The sequence below is a fragment of the Typopeltis vanoorti genome, chromosome 14 (genome assembly GCF_054136105.1).
Source record: "Typopeltis vanoorti isolate ZY-2024b chromosome 14, IOZ_Tvanoo_1.0, whole genome shotgun sequence".
Taxonomy (NCBI): domain Eukaryota; kingdom Metazoa; phylum Arthropoda; class Arachnida; order Uropygi; family Thelyphonidae; genus Typopeltis; species Typopeltis vanoorti.
Genome location: NC_143562.1, coordinates 38,693,056 through 38,709,782, shown reverse-complemented (window position 1 = coordinate 38,709,782; position 16,727 = coordinate 38,693,056). Strand labels below are relative to the sequence as shown.

Genomic DNA, 16,727 nt, shown 5'->3' with positions numbered 1-16,727 from the left:
TATAATGCTATACATTAAGGGAAGGTCCACTACCCAGACTGGTTTTGACCTTTATTGAGGTCTCATCAGCGGGAGCCAGACTCAGAGGTGATGATAGTAAGGCAGAAGCAATGAAGAAGTCATATTTACCTATACGAGTTGCCAAAAGGTATCTCACCTTATTATTAAATACTCTGGAAGAGAAAGATGTTGAAAGTTTTTCCCCACTTGGTTAGACTATTATCAATTTAATCATGTGGAGGTTTCTGTGGTTAAGAAGTTCAATCGAATTATTTCGGTTTTGTGACCACATTTTTATTAATAAAGACTGTTTTTTAAAACTAAACAAGTACTAAAAAACAAACCTGACAAGTTTTGTTAGTCGTCAGACTGACATCTTCAGGAGTAAAGATAACTAACAGTTTAAAGCACAAACTATAAGAAATTACGAAAAAAACAAGCTCATTTGTTGGTATTATGAACATCAAAAAAGTTCGTTAAAAAACCTTATAACAGATCTATACAACCGTTAATGTTAGCTGGAAACAATGCTATTTGATGTCGCGTTCTGTGGTTCACTTTCACTCTGTTTGAGGTGTGAACTGGATAAATTTTTGATAAACGCTGACCAAACATGAGATTCAAATTCAAAGAGGCAGCAAATATGCAACAAAAATCAAGGTTTGATTTTTGTTGCATATTTGCTGCCTCTTTGAATTTTCTTGTGAAACAGTTTTTATCAATGTAGGACATGTTTGTTCTGTCCCAGAGTACATCATGACCAGTAGAAGTTGTGTGAAATGCCAAACCAGACTTGTTCTCTATTTTTTTGTACGTCCTTTGGTTTGGCATTTCACACAACTTCTACTGGTCATGATGTACTCTGGGACAGAACAAACATGTCCTACATTGATAAAAACTGTTTCACAAGAAAATTCAAAGAGGCAGCAAATATGATCAAAATTCCTACGCAATGCAACAAAAATTCAAGGTTTGATTTTAAATCAAGTTTGGTCAGCGTTTATCAAAAATTTACCCAGTTCAGACCTCAGACAGAGTGAAAGTGAACCACAGAACGTGACATCAGATAGCATTGTTTCCAGCTAACACGTATATGGTTGTATAGATCTGTTATTCGGTTTTTTAACAAACTTTTTTGATGTTTACCAACAAATGAACTTGTTTTTTTCGTAATTTCTTGTAGTTTATGCTTTAAACTGTTAGTTATCCTTACCCCTGAAGATGTTAGTCTGACTACTAATGAAATTTGTCAGGTTTGTTTTTTAGTACTTGTTTAGTTTTAAAAAAGAGTCTTTTTTAATAAAAATGTGGCCACAAAACCTATTATAAATTTAGTTTAATCCTTTATCCAAGTGTAAGCAAACAAAGTTTGCTCCTGAAGATACTTCAGGTGCAAACTTTGTTTGCTTACACTTGGATAAAAGATTAAACTAAATTTATTATAATCTAACTTCATGCAGCCAAGCACAGAGGATGCAAACGTCACCTCCACTGAATTCCATGTGTCATTTGTAATTTCCTTTTATCTATAGGAGTCATATGTTCTTGTTTTACCTATAAATGATAATTTACAGTGCATTGAATTCAATATACTTCAGGGAGGAATGGGATCCTTGGTGGAATTGAATAAGTTGTTTAATTTTGTAAGAGATTTAAAAGTGTCGTTAAGGTTGTATTTGTGTAGTATTCTCTTAATTTGTCTGATGGCAAGCATGTGATGCACTCCTTAGTTAAATTATTATAGCATGCCAATTACACCCAGCAAGGTCACTACTTGTGCACTGCTTGTAAGAAGAAAGGAAGGTCTGATATCCATGCTAGTGTTTATGTAATAGATGATTTTTTTTTTTTTTTTTTTTTTTTTTTTTTTTTTTTTTTTTGCTTGTTGTGAGACCACCACCCTTTTTTATTAGAAGCTTGTAGTAATTTGAAAACGTACCATGTTTAGTCTACAGATCAAGGTACTCAGATTATCAGACCCTTAGCCCACTTACACTATTAAAAAAAAATGATACAGGATTTGAATAGCATTTACTTGAAAAAAGGTTTACAGTATACTGTTTTTTATTATCTTTTAATTTAATCACCTCTAAATCTTTCTTTTTTTTGTGATTTAAAGAAAAATAATAAATCTCATAGTTAGGAAATTATGAAGGAAATGTTTGAAATGGACTACATAATGTTTTGCATTTTTCTAGATGAAGTTTCCCAAGTGATTAAAGGTATAGAAGAAGTTCTGAAGACACTGTCATTACAGAAGCAATATGAGCAATCTTTTGGGCCAAGCCTTTGTATTGTTTATGCAGCTGAGGATGGGAGGTAAAGTAGTTAGACATATAGTTGACGCTCACTATAGCAAACTTACAAAGACTACACGGAGTAATTTTCTTTCCTTTAATGTTATATGGTGATCAGCATTCATTTTAGTAAATTATGGAGACTGCAACTGTGTTAGGAATAATTAATTTCTCGATATTTCAACCTTCATATTTTTTGAAGTCAAACAAAGACAAACTATGTGACATTTCAAACTGTATGCCAAAGTGACAATGATTTGATCAACCATTATTCTACTGGCCTGATCTCTATTGAAAAAAAAAACACTACATCAAAGTTAATCCCATTTATAAATGTTATAAATCTGAGAATAAATTCATATTATTAATTTTATTACAGCAAAATTGGTGGCGTAATCAATAATTTACCAAAAGTGTTTGCTATATTAAAACTAAGATCATAGATTGCTACAGTCCTAATTATAATTAACTCTTAGATCAAAAAGTTGTGCCATCTATATTTTTAGGAAGGATAGACAGGATAGGATAGGAGGTGGGGGAGGCATGCTGCTAATGATTTCGTATGACTTGAATCCAATTAGTATTGAGACCCATAACTGCAATACTAGTAACAGTTTTTTGTGTGGCAGTGAGTTTGAAGCCATCTGGTGTGGGGTGGAATCTAACAAGATCAAATACATTGTTGGGTTTTATTACAGACCTGGTGGATCGGTTGGTAGTGACAAAGAAATGCATCATCAAATAAAGCAATGGGTACAAAAAGAGTAATCAATAATGGGGGACTTTAATTATCCAAACATTGATTGGGTAGCAGTAAAATCTCATGAGAAGAATGAAACTGAATTTATTGAGCTGTTGTGAGACAACTTCCTCAAGCAGTATGTGACAGAAGGAACTTGAGGTCAAAGAGTGTTAGATTTGATTATAGTATCAGAGAATGTTTTGGTTAAAGACTATAAAGCAGGAAATTATGACCAATTCAGGAGTATACTGGATTCACCGCAATGGTATTGGTTGCTGAATGGAAAGAATATCAGCAGTGCATGGAAAGCATTTAAAAAAATACTTAAATGATGCAATATCAGAATGTGCCCTCAAAGTTCAAAAAAAAAAATAAGGTAGGAGTCAAATGGATGTGTAATCTAATCAAGCAAGAGATTCATAAAAAAAGAATGATGTGGAAGGAATACTGTGTGCATAAGGATTATGTCCATTATGAAAATTACAAGCAGCAAGCTAGAAGTGGTTCTTCAAACTAAAGACAACCTGCAATGAATTTTTGCATTATGCTGCAAGTAAAAGAAAGAGTGAATATGAAAGTATATCTCTACTGAATGCAGATGGTATCAGGGCGACAGATGTAGAAGAGGTTGTTCAACTAATCAGTGCCTTTTGCTAAAAGCTATCAACCTGGTGTGGGCAACATTGAGCTCACTGTTACCTCTTCACTGGATAAAGCAACTTAGGTATATGAAGAGGAGGTATTAGAGCTGTTGCACAAACAAACTCATTAAGAACTCAGCAATAGGGACTGATTGGATATCAGCTTGGATGCTAAAAGCATGTTCAGCTTAACTGGATATTCCTTTGGCCAGGCTATATAATTTGAGCCTCAGAACAGTGAAGATTCTGCAGGAGTGGAAAGAATGTCGATGTATCTATTGACAATCAGTATTTCAGGAGTGGTGGTGAAGATTTTGGTAAAGTTGGTTGGGGCTCACATTCAGAAATGAGTTGACAGAGAATCTCTACTTTCCAATGAACAGTGTGGGTTTACTCAAGGAAGGCCATGTTTTAGCAACTTACTCACATTTTATAATAATGTTACCATTGAGCTAGACCAGGGGAATATATACAACCATGATACTTTTGAATTTTGCTAATGCTTTTGACAGAATATAGCATGGAAGACTGTTGCATCAATTGGAGAATATGGGATTGGATTATAAAATATTAGCGTGGATAAGAGAACTGCTAACTGACAAATATCAAAAAGTGATATATGAGAAATGTGAGTCTTCAAGATTTATGGTAACCAGGGGTGTATCACAAGGATCAGTCCTTGATCCACTCTTATTCAATTTGTGCATTAATGACATTGGGAAGGATTTTACAGGCAACATTCAGCTATTTGCTGATGATGCAAAGATAGGTAGAGTGATCAGTAATGCAGCTGATATGCATATTTGCAGAATGATTGGATATGCTGCAATTGTAGGCATTGGAAAATGGATGTCAGTAAATGTAAGGTCATGCACTTTGGCACATGATTAGATATCCAGTGTTGTATTGTATTGGTGGAATTATGCTGGAAGAACTGGAGGCTATGGATCTTGGAGTCTTAATAGATAGGAAGTTGAAGTTCAGGAGCCACATAGCAAAGATTGCAAATACAGCTCGGAAGATAATTGCAATTGACGTGTCAAGATAAGGATGTCATTCATCTCTTTACAAGGCCTGATAAGACCTCACTTGGACTATTGTGTGCAGGCCTAGTCTCCTGGTTTCTGTGATCTGTGATTCTGATACAGTGGAGAGAGAGAGAGAGAGAGAGAGAGAGAGTGTTAAAAATTATATCAGGATTGTGGAATACTGATTACAAAGACAAATTGAGGATTTTTAGGCTGCAGACACTAGTAAATAGAAGAGGGTGATATGATTGAGACTTACAAACTTCTGAAAGGGTCATTTAGGATTTCAGTTGATGGTATTTTTTATTTTATGGAGGGTGTCCACTAAGAAGGAGGGGAGGGTGAGATCTAGATTTTTCTGTCGTAGAATGGTGTGTGATTGGAATGAATTGCCATTGAATGTTGTGTGCGTTCAAGCAGTGTGAAGGAATTCATGAACAAGTATGACAACTGGTGTATTTAATATGTGGCTTCCCTCGATGAGTCCCTGACTCTCTGGGGTCTCCCTTAATAATAATAATACTATTCTTGCGATTTTTAGATGACCATTATTGTGAAAATTAGGGTAGTGGATAAGAATTTTATAGGCCTCTTTAAATTTGTGTTCATACCACCACGTTTTGGTGTGATGTAAAGAACAGGTACCTTTTCACTCAGTTCTATGTAGAGTATTCAGGACATGATCAGGAAGGCCAGATTTACCATAGTTATTAATGTACCATTTATGTTTCATTTTTCACATAGGAATTGTATATCCTAGGACACTTATATAGGACAAATATAGGTGCAATGAATGCAGTATACTTTAGAGTCGGCCATTGGAGGAAGTGGATCCTTGGATGAGTTGAATAAGTTCTTTAATATTGCAGGAGGTTTAAAGGTAGCATTAAGGTTGTATTTCTGTGGTGTTTTGTTTATTTTATCTGATATTCCTTTAATGTATGGAATGGCTATTGTAATCTAGTTTATTTTTATTTTTAAGTGGAGTCTTGTGAAGAATTTTGTCGATAAATACTATCAACAGAATTCTTTTGCTGTAGCCATTTTTCAGAAGGCATTGCTGATAACTTTTAATTCAAGTTTAAGTGCTTGCTAATCTTTAAAGCTTTTTAGTGCATTAATGACACCTAGTTTTTATGTTTGTGGTTTTATGAGTTTTTGTGTATATATTGGCCAGTATGTGTAGGCTTACAGTAAACAATGAAGACAAAACTGCTGGAGGGGAGATGTGACAGGTATATCTAACAAGTGAAAAGGGAGCAGTCTTGACTTTCAATTTCATTTGTGAATTGTGTTCGTTTGTGTTGTTTGTTTAGGTGGTCTGAGAAAAGTGTCCAATGTATCTAAGCCAGACTTGGGGGTTTTAAAGTAAAGAAATCTAGAACATTTTGCTCAAAAGCTTCCATATATAAGTTAGCAATTGAGAAAGAATAATGGTGAGTCCATGGCTGTGCCTTCTTTTTTAAAAAGTATTTTGCCACATAAAATAGTCAGTGGGGAAAGAGTGTTATTGGTATCAGGCAGGAATTTGTCCCGTAAAAGAAGAATTGCATTGTGGATTGGGACATTTGTGAAAAGTGCAGAGATGTCAAAACTGACTAATAAACCATATCAAGTGTGGTGTCCTTAATTTTGTTTACAAAGTGTTGTGTGTTTTTATATAGGAGGGAGAATGACCTATGAACTCGTTAAGTGTTGATGCTAGTTTCTTGACTAGATGATAACTGGGAATGCTGAGAGCTTCAACTATCAGGGTATGTTCTTCTTGAGCAAATCATAAATTCTCCTGGGACAAGCATAGTGCAGAAGTAGTTTTTAAACTGTATCTGCAGGCCAGAATGTGACTAATATAAGTAATTTTTCCTATTAAAAAAAATAAACATAAATGGCACATTAAATTTAATAACTATGGTAAATGTAGCTTTCTGATCATGCCCTAAATACTCTACATAGAATTGACTGGAAAGGTTGATGGTCGAGTTGATGACCCTAATATGTAGGTCGAAATGTTGAGAAATTAATTATTCCTATAACACGGTTGTTGTCTCCATAATTTACTAAAATTAATACAGGAGTAGTCTGTTATAGTCTATTGCAGTAATTTGCTATAGTGAAGTTTTTAGCATAGGCATTGTACCTGTGATGTTTTGTCTGAACTTTTTCTTAGTAGTTTGTCATAACAGTTTTTGTTATAGCATAAATCAGCTGTATTCCACAAGCAACAGAAACTTTTCAGCCAAATTTTGATTAATTTATTTACTTTAAACGAAATAAAAATATATGTTATAAATAATGAAAGAAAGCAGCTAAAGCCTTACAAGGATAGAATGAAAATGAGCTAAATGTGAAAATCATAGAAAGATTTCCTATACCAAGAAAGATATATGTAAGAATAAATTAAAGACTAGAAAAATTGCCATTATTATCATCAGTTTCCTAATGTGTATCCTAAGAGGTTTACGGTATACTATAACAGTGCTATATAATTAAATTTACATTATGACTAATCTATCAACAACTTTCCTTAAATTAGTCTGTCACTTGTCACTCTGATATTGTCAGATCTTGTATTTCTGTCTTCTAGGGCACTTTTGACTGCATCAACCCACCTATATCTTGATATTCCTCTGAAATTTTTCCTGTCATCTTGGCATGAAACATGTTTTGCTAACCGTCTCATCTCTCATTATGCGTAAGTGACCATACCATCTGAGATTAGCTCTGTTCAGGCATTCTTGAATGCCAACAACGTCAAATTCCTTTCTAATATCTTTATTTTTAATATAATTCTACCAGTGATGCCATCTGCTTGCTCTCCTAATTTTTCCTAGAACTCTCAAAATCTGTGGCTCTAGTCTTTGATCAAGTGCTTTATTTCTAACCCAGCTCTCAGATCTTTAACTTAAAACTGGTTTCGATACCATGTGTATACTGCTTGTTTATTGTTTTGGCTAATTTCTTTCCATCTTTCTCTCTTATTTCATATAAATTTATTCAGTTGGCTCACTATCATGTGTACCTTTGCTAAGTCTGTGGTCCAGTTCTATATTTAATTTACCATCTTCACTAAAATTTGGGCCTAAATAACTGAAATATTTTTCTTGTTTATAAGTCTCCATTGAAAATGTCGTTGAAGTTTTCAACGTTCCTGCCTATTTTCATAGTTTAGTTCTTTTTATTGCTAATTTTCATTCTAAATTTGTTCCAGCTATTATTCAGTTCAGTTAAAGAATCCTTGAGACCTTGCACTGTATTTCTGTAGGAGTATGACATCATTTGTATAAAGCAAAGAGCTTTATTAAAAGTTTAATATCTTTTTATCTCATATCAGGTTTCATGCCAATTTTTTCCAGTTTGATCACCCTTGTCTTGCTCCTGATTTAATATCAAACTATCAGGTAACCATAAATGTTTGTGCTATGTTTCATAATAAAAATTAAACTACTGCGGAAATTTTCATAAGTTTTATTCATTAAATTAAGTACCTTCACAATCTACAACTCTTTCCAAGATATAAAAAACTTTTTATAAAAACTGCTTTTATAAAACTTTTTGTCTTTAAAAGTAATAAACCTAGCAACCTCCACTTCAATCTCTGTTTTATTGCTGAACTGTGTTTCACATGTGATTGTCTAGTGCCAAAAAAAAGGTGATAATCACCTGGAGAAATATCAGGAGAATATGGAGGGTGAGGGAGTATTTCCCATCTTAAAGCACAAATCTTTTCATAGATAAGTTTTGCATTGTCCTGTAAGAATAGCACTTTCTTCGAATTAAATAGTCCTGATTATAATGCATCTTGCACATGCTCGAGTTGCATCAAGCAGATCTCAGCCATAATTGTTTGGCCTGCAGTGAGAAATTCATACAGTAGACAATACTGGCTCTGTGTGGGAAGTTTTTGGCATTGAGACCAAATAATACTATAAATAAGGAATTTATTAAAAATAAGCAATTAAAAGAGTTTTAATGCTTATTTTTAATAAACTCCTTATATTATAGTATTATTTGGTCTCAATACCAAAAACTTCCCACAGAGCTGCTTAACCACAGAACCTACATGTACAAATACTGACTCCTGTCTGCCACACACACACACACACACACACACACACACACACACACAGCATAGTCTTCTGGGGACGAAGCAGTGCCTTTGAAGTGTGCGATACTGGATTGTTTGGTGATTTGCTTTCTGTTAGAATACAAGATTCATTTTTCATCATAAGTGAGCAAGTAATCCAAAACGGCTCATTTTATGATGTGAAAGAAGTGAGAAACAAATTGATAACCTTTGAAGTTTGTCATCTGTTAATGTGGGACCTATTTGCTTAGCGTCCATTATTTTCCCAGTTCTTGACATGTTAATCTTGAATTATTTTCAACAGTGGTGTGTGATTCTTCATTATCAATGATGAAGGGTATTCCTGAACATGGTGCATCTTCAAGTGATTCATCACAAGAAGCAAATTCTTTAAACCATTTCTGTGGAGTATGTTCTGCTACTGCATATTTTCCAAATATCACACATATCTTATGGGGCACTTCTGAAGCCTTCGAACTGAGTTTAAATTTGTAAAATAAACAAGCCTGAATTATACCAGGTTCAACTGACATTTTAAAAGGGTTCAAAGTCACAGAAAAAGAGTACGTACCAAGTTAGAGCACACTGATTGACTGATACATATTTGTGCCTTATGATGCATATAAAAAATTACGCTCTGCAAACCACTACAAAATAAAACAAGTCATTACAGTGAACTCTACTGAAAACCACATGAACTTTTTGGTTACCTGATACTTTGCTGTACTTCCTTCAGTTCTAACTGCTAACCTACAAGTTAAATATAGACCATGTACAAGGGTGGTCTGAAGAGTTCTCAGCCTGACAATGAAAAAAAAGAATTTATAATTTCAAAATTATTTTTATTTTTCAATATAATCTCCCTTAAGACTAATACATTTATTCCAGCGATGCTCCAGCTCCATTATCCCATCCATGTAGTGGTTATCAGTAAGATCTGCAAAATATCCCTCTACAGCTGCAATCACTCTTGATTTGAAGAAAAACGCTGACCAGCGAGGAAGAGTTTAGTTTTGGGAAGAGATAGAAGTCAGAGGGAGCCAAATCTGGGAAATAGGGTGGATGTTCCAACAATTCATAGTGCATTATCCCTTAATTTTCCCATTGCCAAAACACCTTTGTGGGCAGGTGCGTTATCCTGATGAAAGATGATTTTTTTCTTCTGCAAACCGGGTCTTTTCTCACAAATTTTTTTGTCTAGTCTGGGTAAAAGATCAGAATAATATTCCAAGGTTATTGTTTTACCCTTTTCAAGATAATTAATAAACATCCCAAAATCTTTAGCATCCCGAAACACCGATGCTGTGACCTTTCCTGCTGATGGAACTGACTTTGTCTTCTTTGGTGCTGAACAACCAGCTTCTGTCCACTGTTTTGACTGCTGTTTGGATTCTGGTGTGTAATGGTGAATCCAAGTCTTATCCATAATAATAAATTGACTACACTATGAATTGTGCACAAAATCAGTTTTATTTTTGTTAAAAAGCTCCAAGCACTGTTCAGAGTTGATGGAAGTTTTTGCACTTGGCTATGCTGCATCTGAAGTATTTTCAGGACTAGGGCAACTTGTGGCAAAGGTGGTATAAGTTCTCATCACTTGCCTTAGTATCCCATAATGCAAAACACATCTCCTTGTGGACATGTATAATGCTATGCATTAAAGGAAAGGTCACTACCCAGAATGGTTTTGATGGGATGCTAAGTTTCAGTTATGGGATACTAAGGCAAGTGATGAGAACTTATACCACCTTTGCCACGAGTTGCCCCAGTCCTGAAAATACTTCAGGCACATACTTTGTTGGATAAAGGATTAAACCAAATATATAATTGGTAGCATAGCCAAGTGAAAAAACTTCCATCAACTCATCTCTAATCCAGAGAATTTTAATAATAAGGTGTGACACCTTTTGGTAACTATCATATAGAAATATGACTTCTCCATTACTTCCACCTTAGTATCACCACCTCTATTTCTGGTTCCCACTGATGAGACCTCAATAAAGGTCGAAACCTTTCCCATAATGCATAGCATTATACATGTCCACAATGATATGTGCTTTGCATTATGGGATACTAATTCAAGTGATGAGAACTTATACCATCTTTGCCACAAGTTGCCCCAAACAACTTGTCTCAGGCACAAACTTTGTTTGCTTACACTTGGATAAAGGATTAAACCAAATTAACGTCGTATAATGCGGATGTTAGGTTCCATAGAAATGCCGCGTTATATAAATTGCATTATGCGAGACTCAGATCACATAGAAAAAGTAGGGTTATGTTCCGAAATCGTTTTTTTTTTTTAATTATATAAACAAGTGACATACCCAGCAAAAATATATCTTTATTTAATTCAGGTAATTCATGTAAGTTAAGAAAAAACATATAAACTACGAAACAAATACATAGTATAAAATTATAAAAAAAATTATAAATTATACGTAAACTTCATTGCACATAATACATAAATGTTTTAGGCAAAATAAAATAAAGTATATATTTTAATCATCATCACTCTCTTCAAAACTAACATTTCATAGATGTTCTTTATTTACGAGTGGCCAGACATCGTCATCACTTGAAATCTCCTGGGCATCATTTGTATAATTCTCATTGCATACTTCGACTGATTTAGTTATCAAGACATCAGTAATAAGACCTTGCTTACCACTATGCTGCAATTTTTTATTAAGTTCATAATACAGAGCTAAAAAAATATCCAATTGTTTCGTGAATTTTCCAAAGTGCTCCATTGAGAGATCATTATTCATAAAATAACTTTCTTGCCAAGTTCAATCCTTCTGCTAATTTCTTTAACGGATTCATCACAATCAGAATCTTCGGCAGAACTTCCTCTGCCATTTGGTTCGACGTCATCTATTATTGTACCAATTCCTCCTCATTTAAATCCATTTCCCCATCAATTAATTCACTGATTTTGTTTTCAACCATATCGCAAAAGCCTCTAAGTGGCCATTACTATAAAAATTAATTTTTTACATGAAAAAAAAAAGCATTACATATTGTATGTAACTCACCAAAAAAATTGAGATTACCACACTTATGATTTTTAATGCATTTTCCTGGCAGAAAACGAAGACAATTTTCAAAATAAACACTATATGGTAAACAACTGACACACATGTGTGCTAAAGGGTATTTACACTAATATAAATTCGCTACTTATAACTACATTTGCAATACGGCCAGATGCAAAGTTAACGAAGATAAAATTTGATTTTTAAGTAGTCGTGTGTTGAAAAATATATGAAAAGATAAAGGGTTATTACAATTTGTAGACCGTCTTATATCGAAACCACGTTGTATAAGTACTGCGTTATATCGAAACTGTGTTGTATAAGTACGGCGTTATATGAGGGTTACCTGTAAATAATTGGCACTGTTCAGAGATTTTCATGCGAGTGCGTTTTTTGATCTGCTGTGAGCAAGCGCAGCACCCATCTTGCACAAAGCTTTTTCGTTTGCAATTCTTCATGCAAAATATATCCTATACGTTCTTTTGAAATGCTCATAGTCTCAGCAATTTCACGCACTTTGACTCGCCAGTCATCCGATACCGTATTGTGCACTTGATCAATGATTTCTGCTGTTGTTACACTTTTTGGACTTCCTTACATGGATCATCTTCAAGGCTGGTAGGGCCATGTTTCAGCTCGGCAGCCCATTTCTTAATTGTCAAAAACGAAGGAGAAGAGTGACCATAAGCTTTTATGAACTTTGAATGAATTTCTGTTATCGTTAAACCTTCTTTTATAGAGAATTTTATAACTGCACGATGTTCAATTTTATCCATTTCAAGGGATACAGACAACACTTTTGCTTCAGACAGCTGTATAAAACAAACTACTTGATAGAATGACTTGCAATTTCACGTGGATGCTTATGACAGATGTGCTAACTTAGGGGGGGGGATCTTGCAGATGGTGTCGCCATCTATGGTTGAGGCCGAGAACTTTTCAGACCATCCTTGTAACAATCTAATCATAGGCAAGTCAGTATGAAGACAGGTGAGGATACAAGCTCCTTTCATTTCTTATTTGCTTTAAATTGATTAATATAAAAGAATGGGAAACATTTTATTTATTACACATTTGTGTAATAAATAAAAATTATTTCATTTTTTTTTGTCATCGTCATCATCATTAAATTCCTAAAATGTATCCTCAAGGTGTGGACTGGATAATACAAGATAATAAAGTTATATTACTGACTTTCTGTTGACAGTCTTCCTCCAGATTAGTCTTATCTGTTAGGATTCCAGTATTGTTAGTTCTTACATTTCAGTCATGTAAGGTACTTCTGACTGCATCACTCCATATGGATATATTTGATTTTCTTCTTGAATATCAAGAGGTCTTTTCCCTACCACCCTGTTTTCTTATTAAGTACATGCTTTCACTAGCCTTTATTCTTCCATTCTGTTTAAGTGACCATACCATATGAGATTAGCTCTGCTGATACAGTCCTGAATGATAACAATGTCAGATTCCTACTTAATAGTTTAATTTTTAATATGATTCCACCATTAACACCATCTGTTCGTTCTCTTATTTTTTCTCAGATCTCTCATCTGCGGAACCTGATCTTTGATCTTCTTATGGTGCCATCTTCTGGCGAATGTCAGCGACCATCTTGGTGAACAAACTGCATTATTGCGTTAATCTGAGCAGTTGTATGCTGCTCTTTCCTGTCCAGATCTTTGATCAAGTATTTTATTTTTAACCCAGCTCTTAGATCCTTAACTTAAAATTGGTTTGAATAGTGTCTTGTATATAGCTAGTTTAGTTTTTGACTAAGTTCTCTCTCATTTTGTATAAATTTATTCATTTGACCACCCATGATACCATCTTTGCTAATTCTGTTGTCTATTTATATATTTTATTTGCCATCTTCACTAAAAATTGTACCTAAAAAGCTGAAATGTTTTACTTGTTTTATAGGTTCCTCATTCACGATGCAGTGATGTTTTCATTGTTCATGATTATTTTTATAACTTTGTCTTTTTGTTGCTGATCTTCATCATTTCATCATGTTGTACTTGGATTTAGTTAAGATTATAACATCATTTGCATAAAGTAAAAGAGATTAACTTCATCAATTTTGATATCAGGTTTAACCACATCGACGTCAATATGGATAAAATACATCACTCCTCATATATTTCATATCCATCATATATTTCAATGTAATACCAATGGTATTGCAATTTTAATATGCACTTCGCATCCATGGAAACTTGGATGTTTATACATGTCATGTCCAGTTGGGTGTTGTTAATGCCGTTTTGCCTTAATAATTGATCCATATAGATGATGAATAGGAATTAGATTTTGCATCAAACCATCTTTCTGTATCTCCTTCAGTTCTGACTTACAGATTGATATTTGTTTCAAATATTAACCTGCTGTTCAAAAAGATTATCTTCATGCTTAGCATTAAGACACTAGCTACTGCTTCTTCTCTCTGATCATCATTATCTAAATATAACATCTTATAGTTAGAGGAATGTCACCTGATTTTGTTTCATTAACAGCAATCATGTCTTGTGGCACTTCTCTAATTCTTCTGGTTCTACTTCATTTCATTTGATACTTCATATGGCTATGATGCCTATCTTGAATTATGTTGAGTTTGTTTCTGGTAACTGATCTTGTTTAACTCACAAAACTCCATCTGGTATGTCATTTCATCATGTTGCACCTTCATTATCTTTTGGTTTAAGTAGTACAGAATGACAAAATCTGAAATTGCCTATCCTCATTTCTTCATTGTCCAGAGTAGTAGATATCTTCATAGATGCCCCTACTAAACAGGTGCATCATTAGAGCAGAAGTCTCATTAGTTCCATATGTTGGTGGAGGATGATATCCCAGTGAGAACAGAAGTACGAGGGTGGCCTGAAAAGTTCTCGGCCTCAACCATAGATGGCAACACTATCTGCAAAAATTTTTTTTCTAAGTTGGTACATCTGTCATAAGCATCCATGTGAAATTGCAAGTCATTCTATCAAGTAGTTTGTTTTATACAGCTATCTGAAGCAAAAGTGTTGTCTATATCCCTTGAAATGGATAAAATTGAGTATTGTGCAGTTATAAAATTCTTTGTAAAAGAAGGTTTAACGATAACAGAAATTCATTCGAAGTTCATAAAAGTTTATGGGCACTCTTCTTCTTCGTTTTTGACAATTAAGAAATGGGCTGCCAAGTTTAAACATTGCCCTACCAGCCTTGAAGATGATCCACGTGAAGGACATCCAAAAAGTGTAACAACCCCAGATATCATTGATCAAGTGCACGATATGGTATTGGATGACTGGCGAGTCAAAGTGCATGAAATTGCTGAGACTATAGGCATTTCAAAAGAACGTGTAGGATATATTTTTCATGAAGAATTGCAAATGAAAAAAGTTTTGCGCAAGTGGGTGCCACGCTTCCTCACAGCAGATCAAAAATGCACTCGCATGAAAATCTCTGAACAGTGCTTGGAGCGATTTAACAAGAATAAAACTGATTTTGTGCATCGATCTATTACTCTGGATGAGACTTGGATTCACCATTACACACCAGAATTCAAACAGCAGTCAGACATCTTCTGTCCACAACAGTGGACAGAAGCTGGGTGTTCAGTGGCAAAGAAGACAAAGTCGGTTCCATCAGCAGGAAAGGTCATGGCATCGGTGTTTTGGGATGCTAAAGGCATTTTGTTTATTAATTATCTTGAAAAGAGTAAAGTAATAACCGGGGAATATTATTCCGATCTTTTAACCAGACTAGACGAAAAAATTCGTGAGAAAAGATTCAGTTTGCAGAAGAAAAAAAATCATCTTTCGTCAGGAAAATGCACCTGCCCACAAAAATGTTTTGGCAATGGGAAAATTAAGCGCTCTGTACTATGAATTGTTGGAAAATCCATCCTGTTCCCCATATATATGGCTCTCTCTGACTTCTATCTCTTACCAAAACTAAAACTCTTCCTCGCTTGTCAGCATTTTTCTTCGAATGAAGAGGTGATTACAGCTGTAGAGGAGTGTTTTGCAGATCTTTCAGGAAAGAATTTTGATGCACCACCCCATAGGTGAGAATTTTTAATTCTCACCTATACCACTAACATATGTTAGCAGTATAGGTGAGAATATTGTCATTGAGCAAAACAAAACCACCAGAATTGTCTAATATTGATAATGTTTAGAAATCTGAGTATTATCAAAGGTAACAGGAAGTTAGGTGAGATCTTTTTTGGTGAGAAATAAAATAGGACTATTTTGGTAGCATTGAAATTCACATTGGATTCCTTATCCTACTTAAGAATGACAAGGATGTATTCTTGAGCATTGGTTAGGGTATAATTATGGAAGACTTTGAAGCTTTTAATGTTTGGTCACCTATAACACTTGCTAAATCAAATCATTATATAAAGAACTAATATTTAGTTCATCACTAATACCAGGCGCTCCAGAATAAAGATGTACACAAACTCACATGGAGAGAAGACAGAAGAAATAAGAAAAGTCTCATTGACTTTTCTTATTGTGGGTAGCAATGCTTCCTTGCAGGTCCAGTACAAGAATATACAGGGGATTTGAAATAGGAAGTGACTGCTATTTAGTTTTAAAAAAGAATCAAATTTACTTCTTTCAGGGGTAAACTGAAGATTCAGATATACAAATATTATTCAAGAAAAAATGAGAGAATACAGGATTTCAGTCTTTGGAGACTCATTGGCAAACTCTGAAGAAAACATTTCAACCAGCGAAGCATGTGATGAAGTTCTCTAAGAATTGAAAAACCAGTGTTGGACTCAGGAAACTGAGAGACTGTCATTGAAAGGGAGACAGCATGTTGAGGTTCATTGTAAGTAAATCAGCATGTACTCTGAGAGAATACAGTAAAGAATCTAAGAAAGCAAAGCAATTGT

The 16,727-nt window shown here is 34.4% G+C and overlaps 1 protein-coding gene across 3 annotated transcripts in view; it reads left to right on the top strand.

Annotated features, from left to right (window-relative positions):
• Positions 1-16,727, top strand: part of Sms (spermine synthase) — a 250,094-nt gene that overhangs the window by 81,471 nt on the left and 151,896 nt on the right. For all 3 annotated transcript variants that reach the window (XM_090403753.1, XM_090403752.1, XM_090403751.1), the window contains exon 3: positions 2,199-2,319. In XM_090403753.1, the coding sequence (XP_090259879.1) occupies positions 2,199-2,319 (121 nt within the window). The remainder of the gene's footprint in view (positions 1-2,198; positions 2,320-16,727) is intronic.